Raw genomic sequence first — 23,042 nt, forward strand, 5'->3', positions numbered from 1 at the left:
GCATGTACAAAGGCAGGATGTTGGGATTCCGATGATTCTGTGGCCACGCCTTTAGAAGGTCTGGTCTTAGGGTAATAGTCTCGTCTGGGTGGCAGACATGCGGGAACAGGTGAGGGAGCTGCCTTGGGAGACTTAGACTTCAAAGCAACCAAGACTCTGACTCTCAGGTTGCTGCAGTGTTCTGAGCTCCCTGACTCCAGCAGTGGAGCCAAGGCCATGTTTCCAAACTCCCACCAATTGCTCAGATTATGGAACTCAGTAGTGGAAGGGGGAGTGCTCAAAGGCCCTCGCAACCATAGGAAGTAGATGCCTTCAGGGGTCCTCCCTCTTGGCTCAATTTACTATTCCCACAGGGGGTTTAAGCCTGGCTGAACTTGCCAAAGAGATCAGCAGTGGAGCTGGGGAGGGGGAAACAGTGGCAGATAGATGAAATATTATGAAAGAGCTAGCCAATCATTGTTCCTTCACTGAGCAGTAACTAATGGGTGGGCCTGAGTGAGATGTAGGTGGCAGGGAGATACACGTTTTCTACACTTGATGTATATATACTCTTTTTCACTTAAGAGTCATATAATAACTCTAAATACAAATGCATATATAAAGTCCTAGGGTTATAAGAATAAGTCATACTGCAGGCCAATGGGAAAAAAGATCTCTAAAAATGTATGCCAACTTGCAGATAGCCCCTGACTCAAGTCTTTTCATTTCTATTGAAAAATTCATTGATCTTCCCAAAACATTTTAGGAACCTAGTTTTATTTTCATCTTGCACAGTCTCAGGAAAGCTGCCTATAAGTTAGCTCCCATCTCACAGGCTCAGGTTTTCTGCAAATGTTACGTGAGCTTTATAGTAGTCCAGGATTCAGGAAATGAACCCAGTCCCCTGCTGCCCCATCTACCTTGATGAGTTGATAGGTATGGTGTTTAAAAACAATCAGCAAAACAATTTGCACTGCAGAGTCCTTAGGAGTTTTTTTTAATTGGACGGTTGCCCATATTAACGAAAATCAAAAGTAGCATACAGTCATTCAATGTCCCAGCACGGGGGTACAGCCCACTGTTTTCCTGTGTGGGGTTCCACTTTAGTCCTTTTCTGTGTGCATGCATAAATTTTTACAGAGTTGCAACCACTGCCTTTTTCTGTGGCCCTGGTTATTGGCATCTAGTTTTCCAAGTAACATTGACACACATCTGTTCAAATCAATTGACGTTCCCATCATGACTGACTCATTTGGCGGGAAAACCAAGTTTACATGCCAATTGGAACAAAGAAGTGTGGGTATGGGGAACAGTGGGGAGAAAGAAATGGTGGGAGAGGATTCCTTGGACTTACAGATCATAAAACATTTTCCAATAACATTTTTAAAGGATGTATAATATTACACTGAGTGATTGATTATATTTTACCCTTCTATTTGGGACACTTGGGTGGTTTTCAATGCCTAGAGAGTTTTAAAATGCATATAAATTACAGCCTTTGAGAGATGATTGTATTTTCTTGAAACAGAAGTCTTCTGTGTCCACATCCCCGCCAAGAGTGTTGATGTAGTGTTCCTTTGTTGGGAAAAAAAAAGAAAAAAATCAGTACTGCTAACTGGAGATGCTGGATGCCTTCAAAAAAACATTCCTGTGATTTAAATTTTTAAAAAATTATGTTCAGTTCTGGTTTATCAAAGCAACCTATGTATCTTGTCTCACAACTTACAGAAATGTGGAATTTTAGATTTAGAGTTAAAACTAAGCTCTTCCTAGTTTAAGAGCCACGTCTGTCTAATAAACTTTATACAATGCCACGTGCACACAGCTGCCTCACTAACAGATAACATGTGTTGGGGAAAAAATGAGAAAACAGTGGAAAGGTGCCTCCTTGGAGGTGGTAACATCAGGTCAATTAATCAGTAGACTATAAATTGATTCACTTTACACAAGTCTCCCACACATTATGATGCATATTTAGCAATGTTGAAAAACAATTTAAAAGAATACCTTAGGGAGTTGTTAAAGAGAATTTATAGTCTGGAACGAATTGCCATCTTCTTAATTGACACGGAAATGTTTGGCTAAAATATCGCTTTATTCACATTTTTGTCCTTGGAGAAAATCTAGGCACACTGCAACTTGGACCGTGTAAATAAAGGTGCAAGGAATGTTTCAAGTCAGAAAAGGGCACTGCACAGTCAGGGGGCTGTGTGGACAAGCTCAATTTCGATGCATCTCGGAGACTCAGGCAAAGGGCCTCTTGGATTCCAGAAGGCAACGCCCGCAAGTCAGGATCCCTTGCTCGCTGCCCTCTGTCCCTCACGTCCCCAACCGCTCCCGTGTCTCACCTGGGTCCTGCAGGCGCCCGCTGGAGGAAGCCGGATGGTGCGGGCTTAGTCCTTCGGGAAGGCTGGCTGGCACCGGGCTTCCTTCTGACTCCAGGGGGAAGCCTACAGAACGGGGAGAAAGGGGTAAGCTGGTGAGGCAGAAGGGGCGTCACGAGGTGGCTCCCCCACCCCCAAGTGCAAAAGCAGGCGAACGTGGGGACCTGTTCGCCGTTTGGGCCTGGGGATCTTGGGCCTGAGGGGCCCTGCGCTGGCTGATCGGAGTGGGGAAGGAGCAAAGTGGGGGCTTCTAGGCCTGGGAGGCGCCACTGGGTTGGGTGGGTTGGTCCTGCTCCGTGAGCCTGAGGGTTCCGGCAGGCCAGGAGGGACCCAAGCAGCCCCCACGCACTGCCCCAGAGTAAAGGAGTCTGGAAGAGCCAGCGTCTTGGGCCGAAGAACCCAACTCCCAGCTCTGGACTCAGGAACCCCGCCCCCTCAATCCCCCAAACTGGGAAACTTCTAGTGGCCCACTCCCGCCCCGGAAAGCCCAGTTCCAGCTAGCCCATTAAGACCAGAGGGGTTTCGGTGTGTGTTTTGGTTGCTTTTTTTTAAAGGGGACAAAGTGTGGGAACGATTCCACGCCTGCCTCCCCACGCCCGCCAATGATGCTTTACCTGCCCATGCTTCAGATCAAATAATTAGCTCAAGTGATTTGCACAGAAAAAGAGAATTAGCCCTTTTCTAGTCAGGCTGTCAAGCTCCCAGGCAGGCACTGCGGAAACCCATTTCCTCACCGAAGGCTCAGGGGGCCAGCCCAGTGAGGGATGGAGGTGGTTTTAGAGGACGACAGCTGGGCAGCACTCACGAGCAACAGTGCCCAGGAGTTTTGGAGTCAGGAAGGCTCAGGTCCCTGCCCTGGGGCTACAAAGGAGATTTGGTGGGCGGGGAACGCCTCCAGGGTGGAATTGTGGTAGATCTTTGGGAAAGGAGGGCGAAAAGAAGCTAGAAACGCTGATCCCCTGAAGGCCCCCACACTTCTCAGCAGCCTTGGGCTCAGATCGGGCAGGTTGGCGCCTTCCACGCTGTCTTGCGTTCACCCGCCCGCAAGGCCTCGCGCCTCACCGGATCCTTCTAGGGTGCTGGAGCTCCACGGAGCCCCCCAACCCAGCAGCGGGGAAGGGAGGGCGCGAGTGTGAGGAAGAGGCCCGTTACTTTGATCTTTCCTGAACTCTTAAGTTCCTTCCACATTCAGGACAGGAGCGCGTTTACCAGGAACCGCAGAGATGTGAAGACTTCTTGTAGCTGTGCACCCTTCCTCTCCCCTTACTCCTTTTCCAGTTCCCCCCGCACCCCCACCGTTTCGTGGTTGGGGACTGAAAATGGGTTTTTTTCGTCCTCCTGTGGGTGGTATTCTGATTGGGATTTTTTCCAATTGTTTAATTCTCCCTCGTTTGATGGAATCTTGGGTCTTGCTGCTCCTGGGGCGGACGCCGCAGGCGGTGGCCTAAGACTTACCTGCTGGGTAGGCCCGTAAGGCAGTCCCAGACTTACTCTGGCAGCGGAAACAATACTCCAGAGTATTGATAGCTAACTGCAGAACTGTTTTCGCTGCTAGAGCACGGCTGAGCACGGGCACGGCATCCTTACTCAGCTCCCACTGCCTACGGGCGCGTCCCTGGCCGGCCGCCCCCAACCTGGCCGGGAATACTGCCCTCCCCCGACTACCGCCCTGTCGCGTGGACTAGAAAGGGCCAGGACCCGCCAGAAAGACGCAAACCCCCACCCACCTACCTGCTTCTGAGCCGGCGTAGCGGGGAGCGGGCACCTGGTGGCAGGAACACGGTCCGGCAGATCCCACCTTCTTCCTTCCCCACGAGGGGGTATAGCAGCGCTTCACGTTTTGAACCATTTAGAGCACTTCAAAACATGAATTGCTGCTGTATCCCCTTGGAGTCAACGAAGGGGGATGGACCGGGGTACCTGCGGGTGAAGAAAGACTGGATGACTGGAGGAAGCCCCGCCCCGCCCCATGCTGCCCTTGGCAAGGAATAGAGCAACACTTATGACTAGGCCACCTCACTCCAAGTTGAGATACTTTTTATAACTTCACCATTTGATTTCCAGGAGCTGCAGGTGGAGCCGAAGTTGTGGCTCTCAATTTTTTTCCCCTGAGGATGAATCTTGGAAAAACGTAGTGGTGAAAAGAAGAGCGATGGGAGATAGGAATTAGTGTGTAAGAGAATCTAATTACTTTGAAAGTAGATGAATAACATTAAGTAGAGGCAATCGTACATCTGGATCATTATTGCCAACTTCAAAGTCTTGGTGAAACTTCTTACTGCTGCATATTACAAGTCTTATTCATTGTCCCCATTAAAAAAAAAAAAAAAACACCTTTATTGGAAATGGATGCAGATGACTGGAAGGAAATAACCAAAGTTCACCGGTAGCTTCAGCTGATTCTAATATATACTATCGCTGCGACATATATATACATCTTTAAAAGCATTAGATGCCCTCTTTAACTCACTGCTAGTGTTTTTATTCTTACGGTAAACACCACTGCTATTTTTAAGAGCTTCAAGAATGTCAGAACTTTCTGTAGATGAAATACCTGGACATTTACATATTAAACTAGTTACTCAAACTTATTCATGAATAATTTATACCTATCAATGTCATCGATGAAAACATAAATCAAAAAGTTTAAATACTTGATGTCAAGTCGCTCCTTCCTGTTTCAAGCAGCTCCACAGAAACGCTTACATGTCCTGAAATGGCCGGCACTGCGCATACTCCTTAATGATTAACTCATTAGATACCACTTTTTCCTTTTTAAAATGGACACATATTAGCAACAAGTCACATGCATGCCCCCTTTTGGTTTAAATACAATATTCAATTAAGCATTAGAAAAAAACCGACTCTGAAATCCTCAATCACAAACCTAAAACAACAAAATCACCACTAATTGTAATGGTTTTGAAAGTTAAAATACATTTCAGCATAAGTAATAAACATTTAAAGTATCCAACTGTATTTTGTTACATTTACAAATTATGTCGGTTTTTCAAAACTAGTACAATGAATGTTAGTGTCCTATTAGTTAATAAAATGTGCAGAGTATTAAAGGAGATTGAGTATAAAATTAATAACATCCAGACTGAGATCAGTGCTAACAAATATACTACACGTCATGGTAAACAAAGTCATTAGTGATAATAACCCCATTCCCTGAATTGGGACAATCAAGTGTCTCTACGTTCCATCTTGTTTTGGCAATGATATTTACAAACTTTTGCATTGCCTTTGGGATTAATGGAGAAAAATGTCGTTGGCTGCCCTTAAAAAGAAAAAAAACAAGTTTAGCAGATGTACAATTATAATTTAAAACTCCACAACTTTCTCCCAATATTTTGTTCCACATAAATATATGAGCCATCATGTCAGAAATTAAATTCACTCCTAATTTAACATTTCTTTAGTTGACTACTTAGAAAAACAAAAGTTCATTCAAAATAACATCGGTGTCTAAGGCAAAGGTCCCTTCCAGATTGCTCTGAAACTCACTGGAATCGAATTTATTTATACCTTTCACCTTTACCCCTTTCATCTCTCCGAGTACAACGAGTTACATCCCTAAAAAGCCACGTCGATCCCCTAGTTTACACAGTTCCCCTTAGACTGAAATTTACTTACGAAAAGAGAATACGAAGGGGCTTCTCGTCACTTCAGGAGAGGGTCATTCGCTGATACAATAGACAAAGAATCGATACTTTCGAGTGGCCATAGCCCCACCCCCTTCTGAACTGCAATGTGTTTGGCTAAATGATTTAAGAGCCAAAGAATACGCCTCTTCCTCTGTTCACATTTTACAACGTTTTGTCTTTTAATTTTGCATCTGCCTTCGTCCCCCACACCCCCAAAACACGACGTACCTACCCTCAGCGCATTCTAGCCAAACTTTCCCAATGTCAAGTTCCCTACAGGGAAAACTGAACAACCTTGAAAGTTTTAAATCGGGAGAGACAATGTAAAATTAATCACACATTTCTTTCCAAGACATAACTTACTGCTTGAAAATACGAGTCAGGAAAAGTTCATTTACATTATGTCAAAACCAGTCGCTCCTGACCCCCGCGAGTCTGACAGGCGGTCACTGCCCCTTACTCAGTATTTCTTCCCCGCCCCTCCATGTTAGTTTTTTTTCCCCAGTCCGTTTCCTGAGAATTTCCCGGCCGCACTCATTTGTTAAACACTTTAAAGGTCAGTTTTGACCCCCCACCCCGCCCCCAAACGTGCTTTACAACCCCAAAACGCCACAGCACTTTTTCAGAATTATCACCAGATTTTTTTTTTTTTTTTTTTTTGGCCTGCCGTAACCCACGCTACAATCGGGAAAGACGCCAGCCACCAAGACCTTTTTAAAAAATCGCATGTCACCTCTGGCTCGACTCGAAAATGGCGCCGAAATCGAAGAACTTCTTAAATTTCATTGCAAGCTTTTTGCAAAGGTTTCTGGGATTTGCCTGCGAAGCTGTTTCGCCGCGTCCGAGAGCGAGCGAATGTGCAAGCCAGCGAGGGAGAGAGGGAGGAAGGAAGGGCTGGGGAGGCGGAGAGGCAGACCGAGCGAAAGACAGACGGACATCGACGGACAGCGACAGAAGCGGGACCCGAGACTTGGGAGACGGCGAGGTTGCAGGGCGCAAGGTGCCGGGCACGGAGCGACAAGGACGAAGAGCTGAGAGCCGGAGTCTCAGCGCGGAGGGCGCGCGGAGGAGGCGCTGGCTGCGGCCGAAGCTCGGAGAGCGGCGTGGCAGAGGCGGAGCAGAGCGAGGGGCCAGCGCGGAGCGCTCCCTGGGAGGCGAGAGGCGCAGCCGGCGGAGAGGCTCCAGGAGCCGCCCTAGAAAAAGCCGGCTCCGGGGGCGTGGCTACGCGCTGCTGGCGCTCTCCGCCCCCCGGTGGCCCCGCTTGGCTCCGGGGCCCGGGGGGGGGAAGGGGGGGGGGGAAGGGGGGAGGGGGGGGGAAAGGGGGTTGTGCAGGCGCTCGACGCCGCAGCCTTGGCCCGCGGCGGGGGAGGGCCAAAAAAGACACTGGACGCCCTGAGTAACCAACAATGAGCCGAATAGGGAGAGACAATGTGAAATTAATCACACTCTGGGGAGAAAAAGCGGAGGATGGCAAACGGCAAAGCCAAGGGCACGAGGTAGCGCAGCGTGCACCCCCAGGCTTCCGCGACAGACGCCACCCCACGCTCACAGGTCCTCTGGTGGTGTCCTTTGAGCTGCCGGGAGGGCGCAAGTTGGCTGAGCGAGGCTTCTTGCTCTGTGCTTCCGGGGGGTACCTGAGATGGTTTGGGAAAGGAAACAGGGGGTCTCAGACCGCGTGAGTGCAGCGCTTTCCCCACGCGTTTGAGTAGCTGTCTGTCGAGACGCCCCAGCCCTCGCCATCCCACCAAGCTCTCAGAGAGGCCCCGGGACAGGGTGAGCCCTATAGTCCTTTGGTGGGCATAACACAGAGGGAGAAGCAATTGTTTACACATATACCCAGTACAAGAAGGGAAACTGATTTTTAAGACTGAAGTGGGGAAACCGGAGAAAAAGGAGCCCTTATCCTGAATGTTAGACGCTGTTAAGGACGATGCTATTTTGTATTTGTGAGAATGGTATTGAAAGTAAGGAGATCCTTATCCTTGAAGATGCATGCTGAAGTGTACAGAAGTGTCACGGTGTCTGCAGTTTTCAAATGATGCAGCTAACATACGCACACATTATGAGAACAGAAAGGAAGCAAGTATTGCAATATGTTAACAGTTGTTGCATCCTGTTGGGGGTGGGGGGTAAACAGACGTTCGTTGTACCGTTGTTTCAGCTTTCCTAAATATTTGCAAAATGCCATAATGAAAATTTTGGAAGAGTTCCCTTATAAAATAGCGCCTGAATGCTAAGAAAATGAAGGCAGCTTCTTTTCTTTTTCCTGTCCCGGGTGGGACAAATCTGCGAGCAAGCAGGGCTCAAGGCCAGCGGGATCTGGACGGGAAGAGCAATGGGTAGAGCTGGCCTGCAGCGGTCCTGCCCTGGTCAGGCGACGAGGGGCCATCGGAGCCTCGGGGCAGGTGGGCTGCTAGGCGCAAAGCTCTGCGGAGGAGCTGCCTAGCGCGTTAGCCCCGGGGGCGGTGCGGGTTGGGGACTTCCTGGCAGCTCTCAGCAATCCCCGGTCCGACTCAGACTCGGTGGGTCGGCTGCGCCACAGATGAGCGAAGAAACCGGCAGGCCGCGGGGACCTGAGCCGCGCGCCTGCAGCCGCCGCCACCGCGGCCCGCGGCCGGCCCCCGGATTCCCGGAGGGAGGCCGTAGTTGTCGCGGCCTGCAGACGGCGCGCGGGGTAGCCCAGAACCGCGTGCGGGCGCTGGGGGAAAAAATCAGGTGCCGAAAGAAAACAGCAACACACGCGCGGACACACACACGAAATCAGTTTACCAAAATAAAACCGCTCAGTCTGCTGTGCTCTGCGCTCGAGTTTGAGTTACTTTAATGGTCTCACATGCATTTTACTGTGATATTTATGTAGAGCTAATGGAAAACCTGAAATGTCTTTGCAAGGGCGATCTCGCAGACCCAAGACGTTGCAAACTGCAAGCGTTGCGCAGCCTTTCGCTGGCGTCTGCGGCTCTTTTCCGGGGCGCGGGGAGGGAAAAGAGAGTAGCGTCTTCCAGGGTCTGCAAAGCTGGTTTTCAAAAATTAACCAAAAAGGTTTTAACAGAGCAAGATTTTCTTTTCAGGAAATGTTTTTAAACAGCTGATACTCGTCCAGTTTCGGTGGGCGCTGAAAACTCTTATTACTAAGCTACAGTTTCCCTGCTAACGTTTTCAAAACCCCTCGTGGACAGGACCGAAAGTTTGCCGGGCTGTGAGACGTGACTGAACACGCTTCTAAATCCTCAGAGAAATCATTTATTAAGCTCTTGTGCCCTTGGGATGAAAGGCTTTGCTGGGCTTTTAAGGCTTGCCTTCGTGGGTAAATTTGCTGGGGTTGCTACACGTAAGCATTTATTTCCCCACCTAAATTAGTAAAAGGGCAGAAGATTCCAGCGACATAAGATAAAAGTTGAGTTTGTAGCATGTTCTCTAAAGACAAACTGCAACAGCTTTCTTTATTAAACTCCTTTTGCTACCTCAGCAAATTGGAGAGTCAGTTGAATATTGATGAATTCTTTGAGGGTGAGTAATATTGCTACAGGCCGGAGAGAGTAAGGGAGGACAAGCTTAAGCACTTACTCAAGTGAACAGTCTTCAAATGTTTTTCAACTATGATGGCTCGAGGATTTTCTTAGGACCTTTGAAGTGAACCCTGATTCTGCAAATGGCTTCTCATTTGGTAGGCCCTTCCCAACTTGACAAAACTCACAGGATATAAATTGCCCCTAAGAAGTGGTGAGAAAGTCGCCCTAGGACTGGAAACAGGGACAGCTCAACAACTGGGGCGTTAGGGAGGCCTCCAACTGGCAGTCAGGCAACTTCTCACTGGGCAGCTAGGAACCTGAAATGAAAATTGCACACCATCTATTTTTTTTTTTTTTTGGTCACTTCTGAAATATTGTTTCAAGGCAGGTGTTTTCAGGAAAATAGTTCATATTTTCCTTTCTATTTTTTCCGTGAAACATTCAGAAATTACATTGACAAGGAATAATTAAAGTCAGCTGAGGGAGGAGACTTTAGCAATAGCTTTGAAGGCTCGGAAGGCACAGCTGAGAAAAATAAATTAGCTCTAGACTAGAGATATTCAGCAAGGAAGTTACGCATAACATGGTATTTGGCATAATTTTTGGAAAATGTTTTCTGGAAAGCAACTGTGAATGAATCCTGGGAAATAGATACTGGAGAATCCAGTTGAATTAAAATTTCTTTTTTGTAAATTATACAGAAGATTTCTAGAAGTTTCTATTTTTGTTTTAAATAGAAATGCCATTTATGATTGTGTTTTTATTGAAGGCCTTGAGTTAGGGAAACAAGACTTTCCTTATGTTGTAAATATCCAGAAGTCTTCAGAGAGATAAAATCAGGATACAGTTACAAATTTAACAGAAGGAAAACAACTGGAATTGTGCTATAAAGCTTCTATTGTATTATTTGTAAAGGCATTTTTCGGGATTTAAGCAATGGCTAGCAGTGAGTAGTATAACAGTATACTGTAATATACAGTGTAAGAATGCTTGTCCCACTCTCAGATTAAACAAAAATGACAGTGCCCTTTGGTAATTTTTATTTTATTTTATGAAATTAGTTATGATAAAAAATAGTTATTTGCAAACCTCACAACTTTGGGAGAAAAATTTTAATCTTCTCCTACCCCCGTGATCTCACCAGGAAAAAGTAGAATGAATCAGTAAGTTTTTCCTTTCTGCCTAAGAGAAGGTTAGTAAGTCATTGGTAGCTGTTGCTTTTGATTTCTAGATCTCTTTTCCCTCCTCAAAGACGCAGAATCACTGCCTTCAGTGTTGCTGGGAGTTCTTCTTTAAACCAGGCTTTTTTTTTTTTTTTTCTTGCTGGATATGTGTTATTATTTTCTTAATTATTCCTGGATTTTTACCCATTAAATCAAAGACCGTCTCAGATGACGGCAATGATTGAAACTTTTTGCCAAGGAGGGCCGGAATGAAGGGGTGTAGGACAGCCTCAGTGTCTCTTTACACCGTGCTGGCCCTATAGCATGACTTGCTGTCCTTTGCACAGCATATGAAATGACAGAGCAAAATGTAATGACAGGGCCATGGAGACCAAAAACCCATCTCTTGTAGGTGTGGTGGCCAGAATAGGGATTCAAGTATAGTACCAGGCTAGATTTAGTCACTTGCTTTCACCATAAAATTATGGTAATTAGTTTTCACCTCACACTTCCAGCACTTTCCTTTAACTGCAGCTAATTATAAAAAAGAGAAAAGAAAAAGAAATCCAAATATATCAGTGTCGACCTGTCAAATGCAATCTTGTTCAGGGAAGCTGAAGTACATTTGAAAGGTTGGTTGCTCCACTGATATAAAAAAAAAAAAAATTGAAAAAAATCCAAACAAACAAAAAACACCAACCAAAAGTGACCAGCGCGAAGGATGTCCTTTAAAAAGCACAGAGCTCTGCTTTGTAATGTCTGAATGACATCACTTTCAGGATCTTGTTATGTAGAAAGAAAACACTCCTGGGGGCAAATAACCCCTTGCTGGGTAGAGAGAATAGGAGGGAACAAGAAACTAAAGAGTGCTAAGGGATTCTATCCTTGTTTAAAACCAAGATGCAGCCAGAGTGTTTTCCAAAGCATGAAATACGCTGTTGAAGTAGCAGTGGGGAAGTCAAAGTGCATATCTGAAATGTTTACGTGAGAGATGGTAACACAGAATCATCCAGAACTGAACTCACTCATGGTTGCCATTCTTTTCCCCTGAACACCCCTGTTTCCATTTTAAAAAATAAAACTTAAGAGGTAGAGTGTCAATTAGCCAGGCATGGCGGCAGGCACCTATAGTCCCAGCTACTCGGGAGGCTGAGGCAGGAGAATCGCTTGAACCAGGGAGGAGGAGGTTGCAGTGAGCTGAGATTGTGCCACTGCACTCCAGCCTGGGTGACAGAGCAAGACTCTGTCTCCAAAACAAAAGTGAAAGAGCGTCTAGGACTGATGGATAATGTCATTTCTTTTGCCTCCTGTTGCTTAAAATGAGTCTTGGGCTTAGGATCAGGTGGGATTTTGCAGCAGTTCATGAACAGAGTAAGCCCCTGCCATCCACGTGGAAGAGGAAATGGAAATCAAGATCCAGTTTTAAATTTTAGCATTTGCCCTAAACCCAGGGCTGAATAGCTTCGTTAGTCCAGAGTCCGCAGGAATGCTTATGCCATAGGCAGGGAGAGTGGAGTGGGGAGCAAGGGCCAGGGCAGAAGAGAGAAAGAAACAAGATGAAGGAAGAAAGAAAACCAAGTCCTCCTCCATTCCTACTATCTGTCCTCAAGTTCAGTGTCTCCACTTGCCACCATGAGGTCATCAAGGGGACCCACTCAGGCCCCACACTGGTCTCTCAGCTGAATTTTTCTCCTCTCCATGGAGTTCTGCTGGGAAAAGACAATTTTGATCATATTAATCCTCGGCACAAAAGGCAAATGACTAAAAAGCTTAACTCAATGTGGCATTCAAGGCCTTCTACAGTCTGGCTCCAATCTGCGCCTGTAGTAGCACCTCCTACCTTCCAGCCACACCTCCTTCACGTGTTCATGCTGGATACCCTCTTCCTCCCATTTCCTCAACCTTCTTAGGCCCAGCTAAACGCCAGCTCTTCCTTGAAGCATTCTCAGATGGCCTCAGAGTTGGAGTTAACTGCCTCTGTCCTGTCCTCTCACGGTACTTTAATAAACTTAGTTGTTCTGAGACTCTCTGCCTAGCAGACAGTAAGCTCTTAGAGGGTAGGGACATGTCTGTCTATAGGCATCTTCTCAGCGCATTGCACAATAATTTGCTTCCATTGATGTCCAATACATATTTGTTTTTGTTGGGTTTTTTTTTTTTTTGAGACAGAGTTTCACTCTGTCACCCAGCCTGGAGTGCAGTGGTACTATCTCGGCTCACTGCAATCTCCACCTCCCAGGTTCAAGCATTTATGATGCCTCAGCCTCCCAAATAGCTGGGACTACAGGTGTGTGCCACCATGCCCGGCTAATGTTTTGTATTTTTTTTATAGAGAAGGGTTTTGCCATGTTGGCCAGGCTGGTCTCCAACTCCTGACCTCAAGTGATCCACCCGCCTTGGCCTCCCAAAGTGCTGGGATTACAGGCATGAGCCCAGCCAAGTTAGAAAGGAATCCAGACCATATTTGTTAAGTGAGCGTATACCAGAGAAGGGAGAAAGGGAGCCGGAAGAAGTAGGAACAAGGTGCTGTGTTGGTGGCAAAGATGATGGCTGACATCCTCAAGAGTTGGCTTAGGCACTATTTGATATTATTGGTGCTGACCAAGGCTTGTCGAGCCCATATCTAACATGTTAGCTTCACAAACGTCCATCTGGCACTGACACTTGGAACACACCCTCTGGAATAATATAGAATTAATTTGCTTTTAAATTAGCTGCTCAGTACTATAAACTCTCTCCTGAAAATCTATCACCATCATTTTATACTTTAAAGCTTCAAGGTGATCCTTAAAGGGAAGGTGAGATTTGGATGGAATGGGCAAAACAGCATTTTCAGAAGCCAGGAGGTAAAGAAGAACTGAAAGGAGATGGACGTAGTTGGGTAGAGCCTTTCTACTGGGGGTTTAAAGAGTGGGCTGGACAAGGAAGGTGATGTCAGATAATCGGGGCATGGGGTGTGCACGGTGGCTCACGCCTGTAACACGAGCACCTTATGAGGCCAAGGTGAGTGGATTGCTTGAGATCAAGAGTTTGAGACCAGCCTGGTCAACATGGTGAAAACCTGTCTCTACTAAAAATACAAAAACAGGCCGGCATGGTGGCACGCATCTATAATCCCAGCTACTCGGGAGGCTGAGGCAGGAGAATGGAGAATAGCTTGAACCCAGGAGGCGAAGGTTGCAGTGCGTGGAGATCGTGCCACTGCACTCCGGCCTGGGCGACAGAGAGAAACTACCTCAAAAAAATATATATATTATGGGGGGCCTGGAAGTCGGCAGAGTAGTTGTGACTTTAGTTGCAGGATGGTATGGAGCTTTTTTCTTTTTCTTTTTCTTTTCTTTTTTTTTTTGGGGTGTGTGTGTGTGTGTGTGTGTGTGTGTGTGTGTGTGTGTGATGCTTTTAAAGGGGCAGGGGTGTGATGTAATGAAAGCAATGCTTTTTAACAGATTCACCTGGCTTATATGCTAACCATATGCACTATAAACTATGGTAAACCCAGGACTATCTGAAAAATTAGAATATCTTCTCCATGCCACACTGGGGTGAACATTTTTATTTGGGAAGAGAAAGAGTGGAAAAATACTATTTATCATATGCCTATTGTGTGTCAGGAGATGTACCAGACTCTTCCCCCACCCCAGGTATGCCCTCCCTCTCTCACCTCCCTCCCTCTCTCCCTCCCTCCCTCACCCACCTGCAGTTGCACACACCAAAAGTTCCAACTAGGATTTAATTTTAATTGACCTTTAAAGTTAATCAATTTCTTGTTAAATTACTCATACAAAGTATGCTGTGAAATAACAGTAAATATCAGGTTAAAAAATTAGTTGAAAGACAGAAACTTACTACTGTGTGCTGATTTGATGGAACAGAGGGGTGAAAATATAGTACACACCTTCTGGATTGAGACTGTGGTTTTCATTTTTGTTTGTTTTCATTTTTCGGTAGTGGCAGAGCTTCAAACTGCAGAATGTTCTTTTTCATGGGCAGTCTTAAAAATTGTCATCAAATATTTTCATGAAGTTAAAACAACATTGAAAGTAACTTGGGCAACTTAGATATTCCCTGTACTTGCTGTAACTCAAATACCAAAACATATTTAGAATTTAGGTGCATTTATCATTAGAAATGTGTGATTTCTCTACCTGGGTAAAGTGAAAGAAAGTTAAACCTATGAAATATGAAATGAAAATGAGAATTAATTTGTAGAATGAACCATAAAAGGACGAGACTTTTGAAGAGATTATTTTACTTTGATTGCAGATAGTAAATTATCACAGGGAGTTGGTGTAGGAATGACATTGAGGCTTACTTTTGGGTCAATTTGTTTCTGTCCTGACCCACCCTTGGCAGTGGAGAGAGCTAGAATTTCTCTAACCCCATAGAAACCAGTCTCACTCTTGCTTTAGGACTCCTATGCTGGGCTTCCTTTAGTGCTTTGTTATGTAAACATAACTTCAAAAATAGAATATTCTGTAGGCATTACTTGGAAAACGAGCTTTTCTTTTAAAGATGTGTGTCCGTTTAAGTTGCAGACAGAGCTTTAAAGAGCTCTTGATAGAAATATATTTGGCAAAAAGTCAAAAATTTTAAAGTGACTTTAAAAGGTGAGTAATTTTTACATCTGTGTGGCGTTTGTGTAATAGGGTGTGTATGACAAAACCAAAACAACACTGAAAATAACTTGACCAATTTAAATATCCTTCCTAGTAACTGTAAAATAACGGTGCTTTCAAATGGTACATTCACTGGCAGGGATTCTTTCGTGTTCTCTTATGTTTGAAAACTGGTATGGCATTTACTTGTCAGACTCAGTCCAATTCCCCCTTACCTGTCAGAGAACAGCTAGCAATGAAAGCTAACAAAGCTACATAGCAAAGGGCAAACCTGTCACTTCCCTTTTGGAAATTTGTTTATGCACCCTCCTTCAATGCCATCACCTGCCCAGGCCCAGCGAGCTGCTCTCTGCTACTGATGTTTCGTAATTCTGTGAGCTACTTTGATTTCATGTGTTGCCCTTCAGGTAAGCCACAGGAACCTCACCACTGGCCACACCAGACGGTTGTGAATTGGATAAGAACAAAGAAAAACGGAAGTAGCAAGTGGTGGGGAGTTTAGTGTACTATATGACTCATATGCAAGTCAATAAGCAAAGTCCCCTGCCTCTTGTCCTTGGATGCTGGATAATAATAAATGTAAATATACGTAATATATATGTATACATATGTATGTGTGTGCGCACACACACACACAGACACACATTACCTGGATTCCCCTACCTCCTCACCCCACTCTGAACAACTTTAGAGTATTGTTGGCCTGATCTGAATTACATTACATTAGAGGATTGTTGAAAGAGTTCATATTACCGCTAACGTGGGGAACATAATTAGAATCAACGTAGTATCCTCATTGATATTATTTGATTTACATCATCTGCTTTATTCCTTTGGCTTTAACTGTCTTCATCAATATCCTGTTATAAAAATAAATAGAAGCTTCCTGTGGAATGATTCTCATCAGTCAATCAGTCAAGTCCTGTAACCTGTTTTCCTTGAAGAGGAAAAATATAGCTGATGGACACAAAGCAGCAGCAGTGGCATAGCATTTCCTTTTCCATCCAGTCTGTGGAATACATTAATTGTATTTACACAAATAAACTGAAAAATGTTGCATTTGTGGAGTTTGCCAGTGTGATGACATTGAAGGGGTGGTAGGCAGCCTCTACGCTGGTCCCCACTGATCCCTGCCTCCTGGTGTTCCTACTCTTGTGTAATCCCTCCTAGCATGTGGGCTGGACCCAAAGACTCTTCTAACAAGTAGACTATGGCAGAAGCCATGGGATGTCACTTGTGTGGCTTCTAACTTGGGCCTTCTGTCATTCCCTTCCCCTTCTCTCTCTTCATCAGCTGCCATGTTATGAGGACGCTTGGACCGCCTATGGAGAAAGCCACAAGAGAGGAACTGAGGTCTCTGGCCATTATCCACTTGAGCGAGCATGGGAGTGGATTCTCCAAACTCCAGTTAAGACTTGAGATGACCACAGTGGCAGCCGCCAGCTTGACTGCAACTTAGGAGAGACACTGAGCCAGAGGCACTCAGCTAAGTCGTGCCCAGATTCCTGACCCGTAGAACCTGTGAGACAATGCAGGTTTGTTGTTTGGGGGTAATGCGTTATTCAGCAATAGATAACGAATACAGAAGGCCTTGAAATTGTATAAACAATGTGAGTTTATAAGCGGAAATCTGACCTCATTTGTTTTGTCCTGAAATAGTTGTAGAAAAATTACAGGACTGCAAGTCACTCTCTTTCTTTCTCTTGGGGGGAATAAACAAGCATAATTACAATTTTTAAACCCATTGCTTTATTCTCAAATATAATTACAATTTAAACAGGATATTGTATTGCTCCATTGTAGAGATTAACACTAATTAGAATTAAACGATGTTTTTCTGAAAGTCAGCTTTAATTTTTTTTAAATAAACACTCATCCATTGATAATGTATTTCTTTTTCATATTAAAAAATGTGTGGGTATGTAGTAGGCATATATATTTTTTGTGGTACCTGAGATGTTGTGATACAGGCATGACGTGTAGTAATCACATCACGGAAGACGGGGTGTCCATCCCCTCAAGCATGTATCCTTTGTATTACAAACAATCCAGTTACACTTTTTTTGTTATCTAAAAATGTACAATTAAATTTTTATGGCTATAGTCACACTGTTGTGCTATCAAATATTAAGTCTTATTCATTATTTTAACTAATTTTTAGTACCCTTTAACCATCTGCAATTCCCTCCCATCACCCATCCGACTTCCCTTCCCAGCCTCTGGTAACCATCCTTCTACACTCTATCTCCACAAGTTCAATTGTTTTGATTTTTAGCTCCCACAAATAAATGAGAACACATAATGTTTGTCTTTCTGTGCCTGACTTATTTCACTTAACATAACGACCTCCAGTTCCCTCCATGTTGTTGCAAATGACAGGATCTGATAATGTATTTCTTATAAACGTGTGTATGTGTGTGTGTGTGCTTAATTTAATGCTTGACTAAGCCTTCATTACCGGTGAGGGAGGGACGGGTGTATTTCCATGCATTTCCTAAGTGGGCTATAGGTCCAAATTAATGAGAAAAGACTTTTTGCCCTTAACATTTACATATACTTTACACAGTTTTCTAAAATATCTGGTTGGCTACTTTCAGGCTACAAGAATAAAAATTTAAACGTTACTTTGAGTTTCCTTTTATGGGTGAAAAATCTCGCTGTGTCCCTAAGTTTTAAATATTTGACAAGCAATTATCATAACAAATGGTTTCAGACATTTTTGGCTTTCCCACAGATTGAAAGGTGAAATGTTCATTTATTTTATTGGCAATGAAACATTTCATCTTGTTATCACAAATATGATTAACACTGTTATGGATTTTTATAAATCATGTCATCTTAAAAATTAAAGAATATTACCACAATAAAAGAGAAAAACACTCTTTTGAAATGGCATTTCAAAAGGCAAATAAATTAGTCAACTTGAAATGCAGTTTTTTCACAAGGTGTTTTTATCTTCCCATCTTTAGAATGGTTCCTTTAGCTTACAGACTCCCATGCCCTTTCTCAGCACCAGTCAGTCAGTCAGTCAGTCACCTGGACTGACCCTACACTGGATACCTTCACCAAATAATGGAAAAGCAAGGCAAAGCAAGCAAACAGGAGACAGCCCCCCACCCATCCGCCTCTGGCTCAAGAAAATACAACGGATTTGAAAAGATCAAACATGCACCTGAAATGTTTGAAGAACACTTTTTGAGTAATGACATGTCCAAGCCAACAAGTGCAAATTACTATTGAATTTTGAAAAATTATGCCCAATTATCCTGAGACATTAATCCATCATATGCAAAATATGATCCTTGACCACAATGTTTATTTGCATCTTTTTTTCTTTTTCTGAGATGGGGTCTCACTGTCACCCAGGTTGGAATGCAGTGGCACGATCTTGGCTCATTGCAACCTCCACCTCCTGGGCTCAAACGATCCTCCCATCTCAGCCACCCAAGCAGCTGGGACTACAGGCATGAACCACCATGCTCAGTTGATTTTTTTCGTACAAAAATGCAAAAATACACGCTGGTCTTAAACTCTTAAAGTCAAGTGATCCTCCCACCTCGGCCTCCCAAAGTGCTGGGATTATAGGCATGAGCCACCATGCTTGGCCTGCGTCTTCATTCTTACTGTTTCCTTTGCCTAGAATGCCTTTCCCCTACATTTTCACCTGATTAAATTGTACCTCTCACTTCAAGTCTAATGAAAAGGTTCCCAGTTTTGTGAAGCCTGTGCTTACTACCTCTTGGCTTATCTGTTGTACTGGAGACTACAGTCCACCCAACGCTCCTCATTAGAATTTCATGAGTCATACTTCTTCCGTATCTCTGATCACTTCTCTTCTAATTATTTTGATGACTGTTCTTCTCTTGCCCTTTTCCTAACAATGCCTTGAGGATTGAGTATTAGGGAATTCTCTTTCCTGTACTCATGTGATCTCCCAAGGCTTTATCTTCCAGTAATTACCCTTTACTGGAGCTCCAGGTCCATTTCTCGAGCTGATTCCTGGACATATCCACTTGGATATCACTGTCATCTCAAGCTCAACATGATCAACCTAGACTAATCTCCCCCCATCCTCTACCGTCACCCCAGTTTCCTTACTTAAATCCAGAGCTTACCATGTCTTCTGAGCTTCTAGGGCTCTTGATGGTGACATCTTCTTTGAGTCAACATCTTCTTTTTCACATATATCCAGTCAGACAGATCAGAGGGTAGCTTAAGTCTTGCGCTCCATGAAACCTGCCTCTCTGCTCTAAGGTCTGGAGCGTTCCACACTCCAAATTCAATTTCTCTCTTAATCGTGAATGGGGCTTTTATGAACATTTAACTGTTTCCTGTAGGCTAGAATGAAGTCCTGTCATTCTTCACTTGAAATGGATCTCATTTTCTTCTCTTCCTACTCTTCAACTCCTTCCCCATGTGCTCTCATCTCCTCTCACCTAGGTTAGAGCAGTAGCCCCATAAGTGGCCTCCCTCCAACACAGTAAACTTGTCCACTCTGACCCAGGGCTTATGACCACAAAGAATACTCTACTTCCTCTTCTCTGCTTAGCCAAGTCCTCCTCATCTTCTAACAGTGGGGTCTTTGCCTACCTCTACCAAAAAACCTTCCTGGATCTTCTAGTCTACACGGAAGACTCTCCTTCTTTGGGAGGGAGTGTTGAGTACAGAGGGGAAAGTGGACTTTGGAGCTAGACAAACCTGCGTTTGAGTCCCAGTGATGTCATTTACTCATGGTACAATCCCCATTTCTCTGAGCCTCAGTTTCCTCATCTATAAAACAGAGAAACTCACTTTCACCTTGTAGAGCTTTTGTGAGGATTAAATGAGATCATGTATATAATGTGTCTGGCACATAGTAACTCCTATTATTACAATGGAGGTCTTGAGTTTTTTCCAAGGCTGATACATTTTGCAACTTCAGGGCAAGTCTCTGTGAATATCACCCTTCCAGTTGTGAAATGCTCAACTTGCATATTGTAGCCCAAGTCTAATGTATCTAGTGTTGATTGTCTGCTAAGTTGTTTGTGTTTTAGTATTAAATAATCTGTTAGCTTCTGAAGAGAGGGTAGGCGAGGGATGTGCTAGCTCTCTTGTACATAGTCTCCTATACCACTACTGCTTTAGCCCCATCACTCATCACCGTCACCGTCCCCCACTCTACCTACATTGTATTGGACCAGACCACTTGCGCTTTCTCTGATGACCTCAGCCCAAGTGCTCACGTCTGTGCACAGGCACATGCTCTGGGCTGGAGTAGCCTCTATAGCCTCTACCTCTGTAGGCCTCTTTACTTGTCTCCCTCACCCCAATTAGATTGTGTCAGTCTTGTTCCCCATTGCATCCCCAGCATCTAACATAGTACTTGGCATTAAGACAGGCTCAATAAACATTTTTTTGTATGAATACACTGTTTTCAGGGATTATTACTTAGTTTTCCTCAAGAAGGGGTAGGAGATTTTTAAATGAACAGCTATTTCTTCAGCTACCGTGACTGAATTTCTAAATTTACTCATCTACTGAAGCACTTTGCCTATATTCAATATGCAAACATTGTGTCAACATTGTGTAGTTTTAATTAATTAATTGATCTTTGAGACAGGGTTTCACTCTCACCAAGGCTGGAGTGCAGTGGCGTGATTATGGCTCACTGCAGCCTTGACCTCCAAAGCTTAAGTGATCCTCCCACCTCAGACTTCCAAGTAGCTGGGACTACAGGTGAGCATCACCGTGCCCAGCTAATTTTTAAAATCTTTTGTAGAGATGAAGTCTCACTATGTTCCTCAGGCTGGGCTCAAACTCCTTGGCTCAAGCAATCCTCCTGCCTTGGCCTCCCAATATGTTGGGATTACAGGTGTGAGCCACTGCATCTGGCCAAATTAATTATTTAATTTTTTTTTAAATTTATTTATTTAACTTTAGGTGCATACTATATCTGGCATTTCTCCGCATGTTATCCCTCCCAACCTTCCCCTCTCTCTCTACGCCCCGCTGTCTCTCCCCTACCCCCTCAACTGTCCCGAGTGTGTGATGCTCCTCTCCCTGAGTCCATGTGTTCTCGTTGTTCAGCACACACCTGTGATTGAGAACATGCGGTGTTTGGCTTTCTGTTCTTGTGTCAGTTAATTTATTTTTAACGACAAGTTAAAAAAAAAATATATATATATATATATGTGGTGCACAATAAGATGCTTTGAGATAGTCTGCTTCTTAATAGGTATGTGGCCTTGGGCAGGTATCTTCATCACTCTGTGCTTCAGTTTCATTATTTATAAAATAGATATAGGAATAGTATTTCTCTTACAGGTTGTAGTGAAGATTAAATGAGATGCTTCTACTATTTGGAATGTGTTCTCCTCGGATCATCTCAGAACTCTCTCCTTCTTCACATGCAAGACCCAGTTGAAATGACAAGTCTTCAGAGGCCTTCCCTAAAATTTAGGTTCTCCATAGCATTTGTTGCAATATAGATTTATCTTTATTTATTTATTTATTTATTTATTTATTTTCTATGTGACCTCAATTTTTCTGAGTCCCTTTCTATTCACTGCTATATCCTCTGTGCCTAGGACAGTGCCTAGCATCATGTAGTAGCATTCAATAATAAGTTTTTGTTTCTTTTTTTTTTTTTTTTGAGACGCAGTCTCGCTCTGCCACCCAGGCTGGAGTACAATTGCATGATCTTGGCTCACTGCAACCTTCACCTCCCAGGTTCAAGAGATTCTTCTGCCTCAGCCTCCCGAGCAGCTGGGACTACAGGCGAGCACCACTATCATGCCCGGCTAATTTTTGTATTTTTAGTAGAGACAGGGTTTTACCATATTGGCCAGGCTGGTCTCAAACTCCTGACCTCATGATCCGCCTACCTTGGCCTCCCAAAGTGCTGCGATTACAGGCATGAGCCACCACACCCGGCCATTTTTTTTTTTAAAGATGGAATCTTGCTCTGTTGCTCAGGCTGGAGTGCAACATCACGATCTCGGCTCACTGCAACCTATGCCTCCTGGGTTCAAGCAATTCTCCTGCCTCAGCCTCCCGAGTAGCTGGGACTACAGGTGCATGTCACCATGCCCGGCTAATTTTTGTATTTTTAGAAGAGACAGGGTTTCACCATGCCAGCCAGGCTGGTCATGAACTCCTGACCTCAGGTGATCCATCTGCCTCGGCCTCCCAAAGTGCTGGGATTACAGGAGTGAGCCACTGCTCCTGGCCTCAATAATAAATTTCTGTTTAACAATTCACTTCCTGTTACTTCTTGCTTTCTCTCTTACCCCTTTGAGAAATCTAATAGCCAAACTTTGGCAAAAATTTTCTGATCATACATGTTGGGGGAGAAAAAACTCCTTTCAAAGCACTATCAGTCTGCGGCTAAAGCATAAGCTCTGGCTCTCGACATGAGGAGTTTACCATCTAGCTGGTGGGTAGTGACTTGAGTGCTTCTTAGAACCATTGATGGTTTATAAATCACCAGTGCATTCTATGCTTTTTGTGGATAAAAAGTGACACAGTTGCAGATTGAACTAAGAAACAATGTAGCTAAGTACTGTTAGGGGTGCAGAGTGTAAGGGAAATGGGGATAGAGATAGAGGGTCAATTGCTGAAGGCTTTCTTAGAGGAACTTTAAGCAGAGGGAAGTCATGCTAGAGAGATGAGACCAGGCACCACTGTTTGCAAACCACTTAGAACAATGCCTGGCCCATACCAAAAATGAGATGTGTTTATTAAATAAAAATGCCCGACA

The 23,042-nt window shown here is 44.3% G+C and overlaps 1 protein-coding gene across 1 annotated transcript; it reads right to left on the minus strand.

The window, feature by feature from the left end:
- Positions 1 to 959: 959 nt before the first annotated feature.
- On the minus strand, positions 960 to 5,518 carry LOC116537997. Its single transcript, XM_032260247.1, has 3 exons — positions 4,095 to 5,518; positions 2,328 to 2,429; positions 960 to 1,554 (listed from the first exon to the last, which is right to left on the minus strand). Exons 1-3 carry the CDS (start codon positions 4,210 to 4,212, stop codon positions 1,469 to 1,471), a joined length of 306 nt encoding a protein of 101 aa, XP_032116138.1. The 5' UTR covers positions 4,213 to 5,518; the 3' UTR covers positions 960 to 1,468.
- Positions 5,519 to 23,042: the final 17,524 nt, after the last annotated feature.

The sequence above is a fragment of the Sapajus apella genome, unplaced genomic scaffold, assembly GCF_009761245.1.
Source record: "Sapajus apella isolate SASKATOON/1434 unplaced genomic scaffold, GSC_monkey_1.0 scaffold115, whole genome shotgun sequence".
Lineage (NCBI taxonomy): Eukaryota > Metazoa > Chordata > Mammalia > Primates > Cebidae > Sapajus > Sapajus apella.

Bases quoted from the DNA above. Each gene is read 5' to 3' on its own strand.
- LOC116537997 (XM_032260247.1), bottom strand. From the start codon at position 4,212: ATGGTTCAAAACGTGAAGCGCTGCTATACCCCCTCGTGGGGAAGGAAG. The intron at 2,430-4,094 runs GTAGGTGGGTGG...CCCGTTCTGTAG, and splicing joins CTACGCCGGCTCAGAAGCAG to GCTTCCCCCTGGAGTCAGAA. The intron at 1,555-2,327 runs GTGAGACACGGG...TTCCCAACAAAG, and splicing joins CGGGCGCCTGCAGGACCCAG to GAACACTACATCAACACTCT.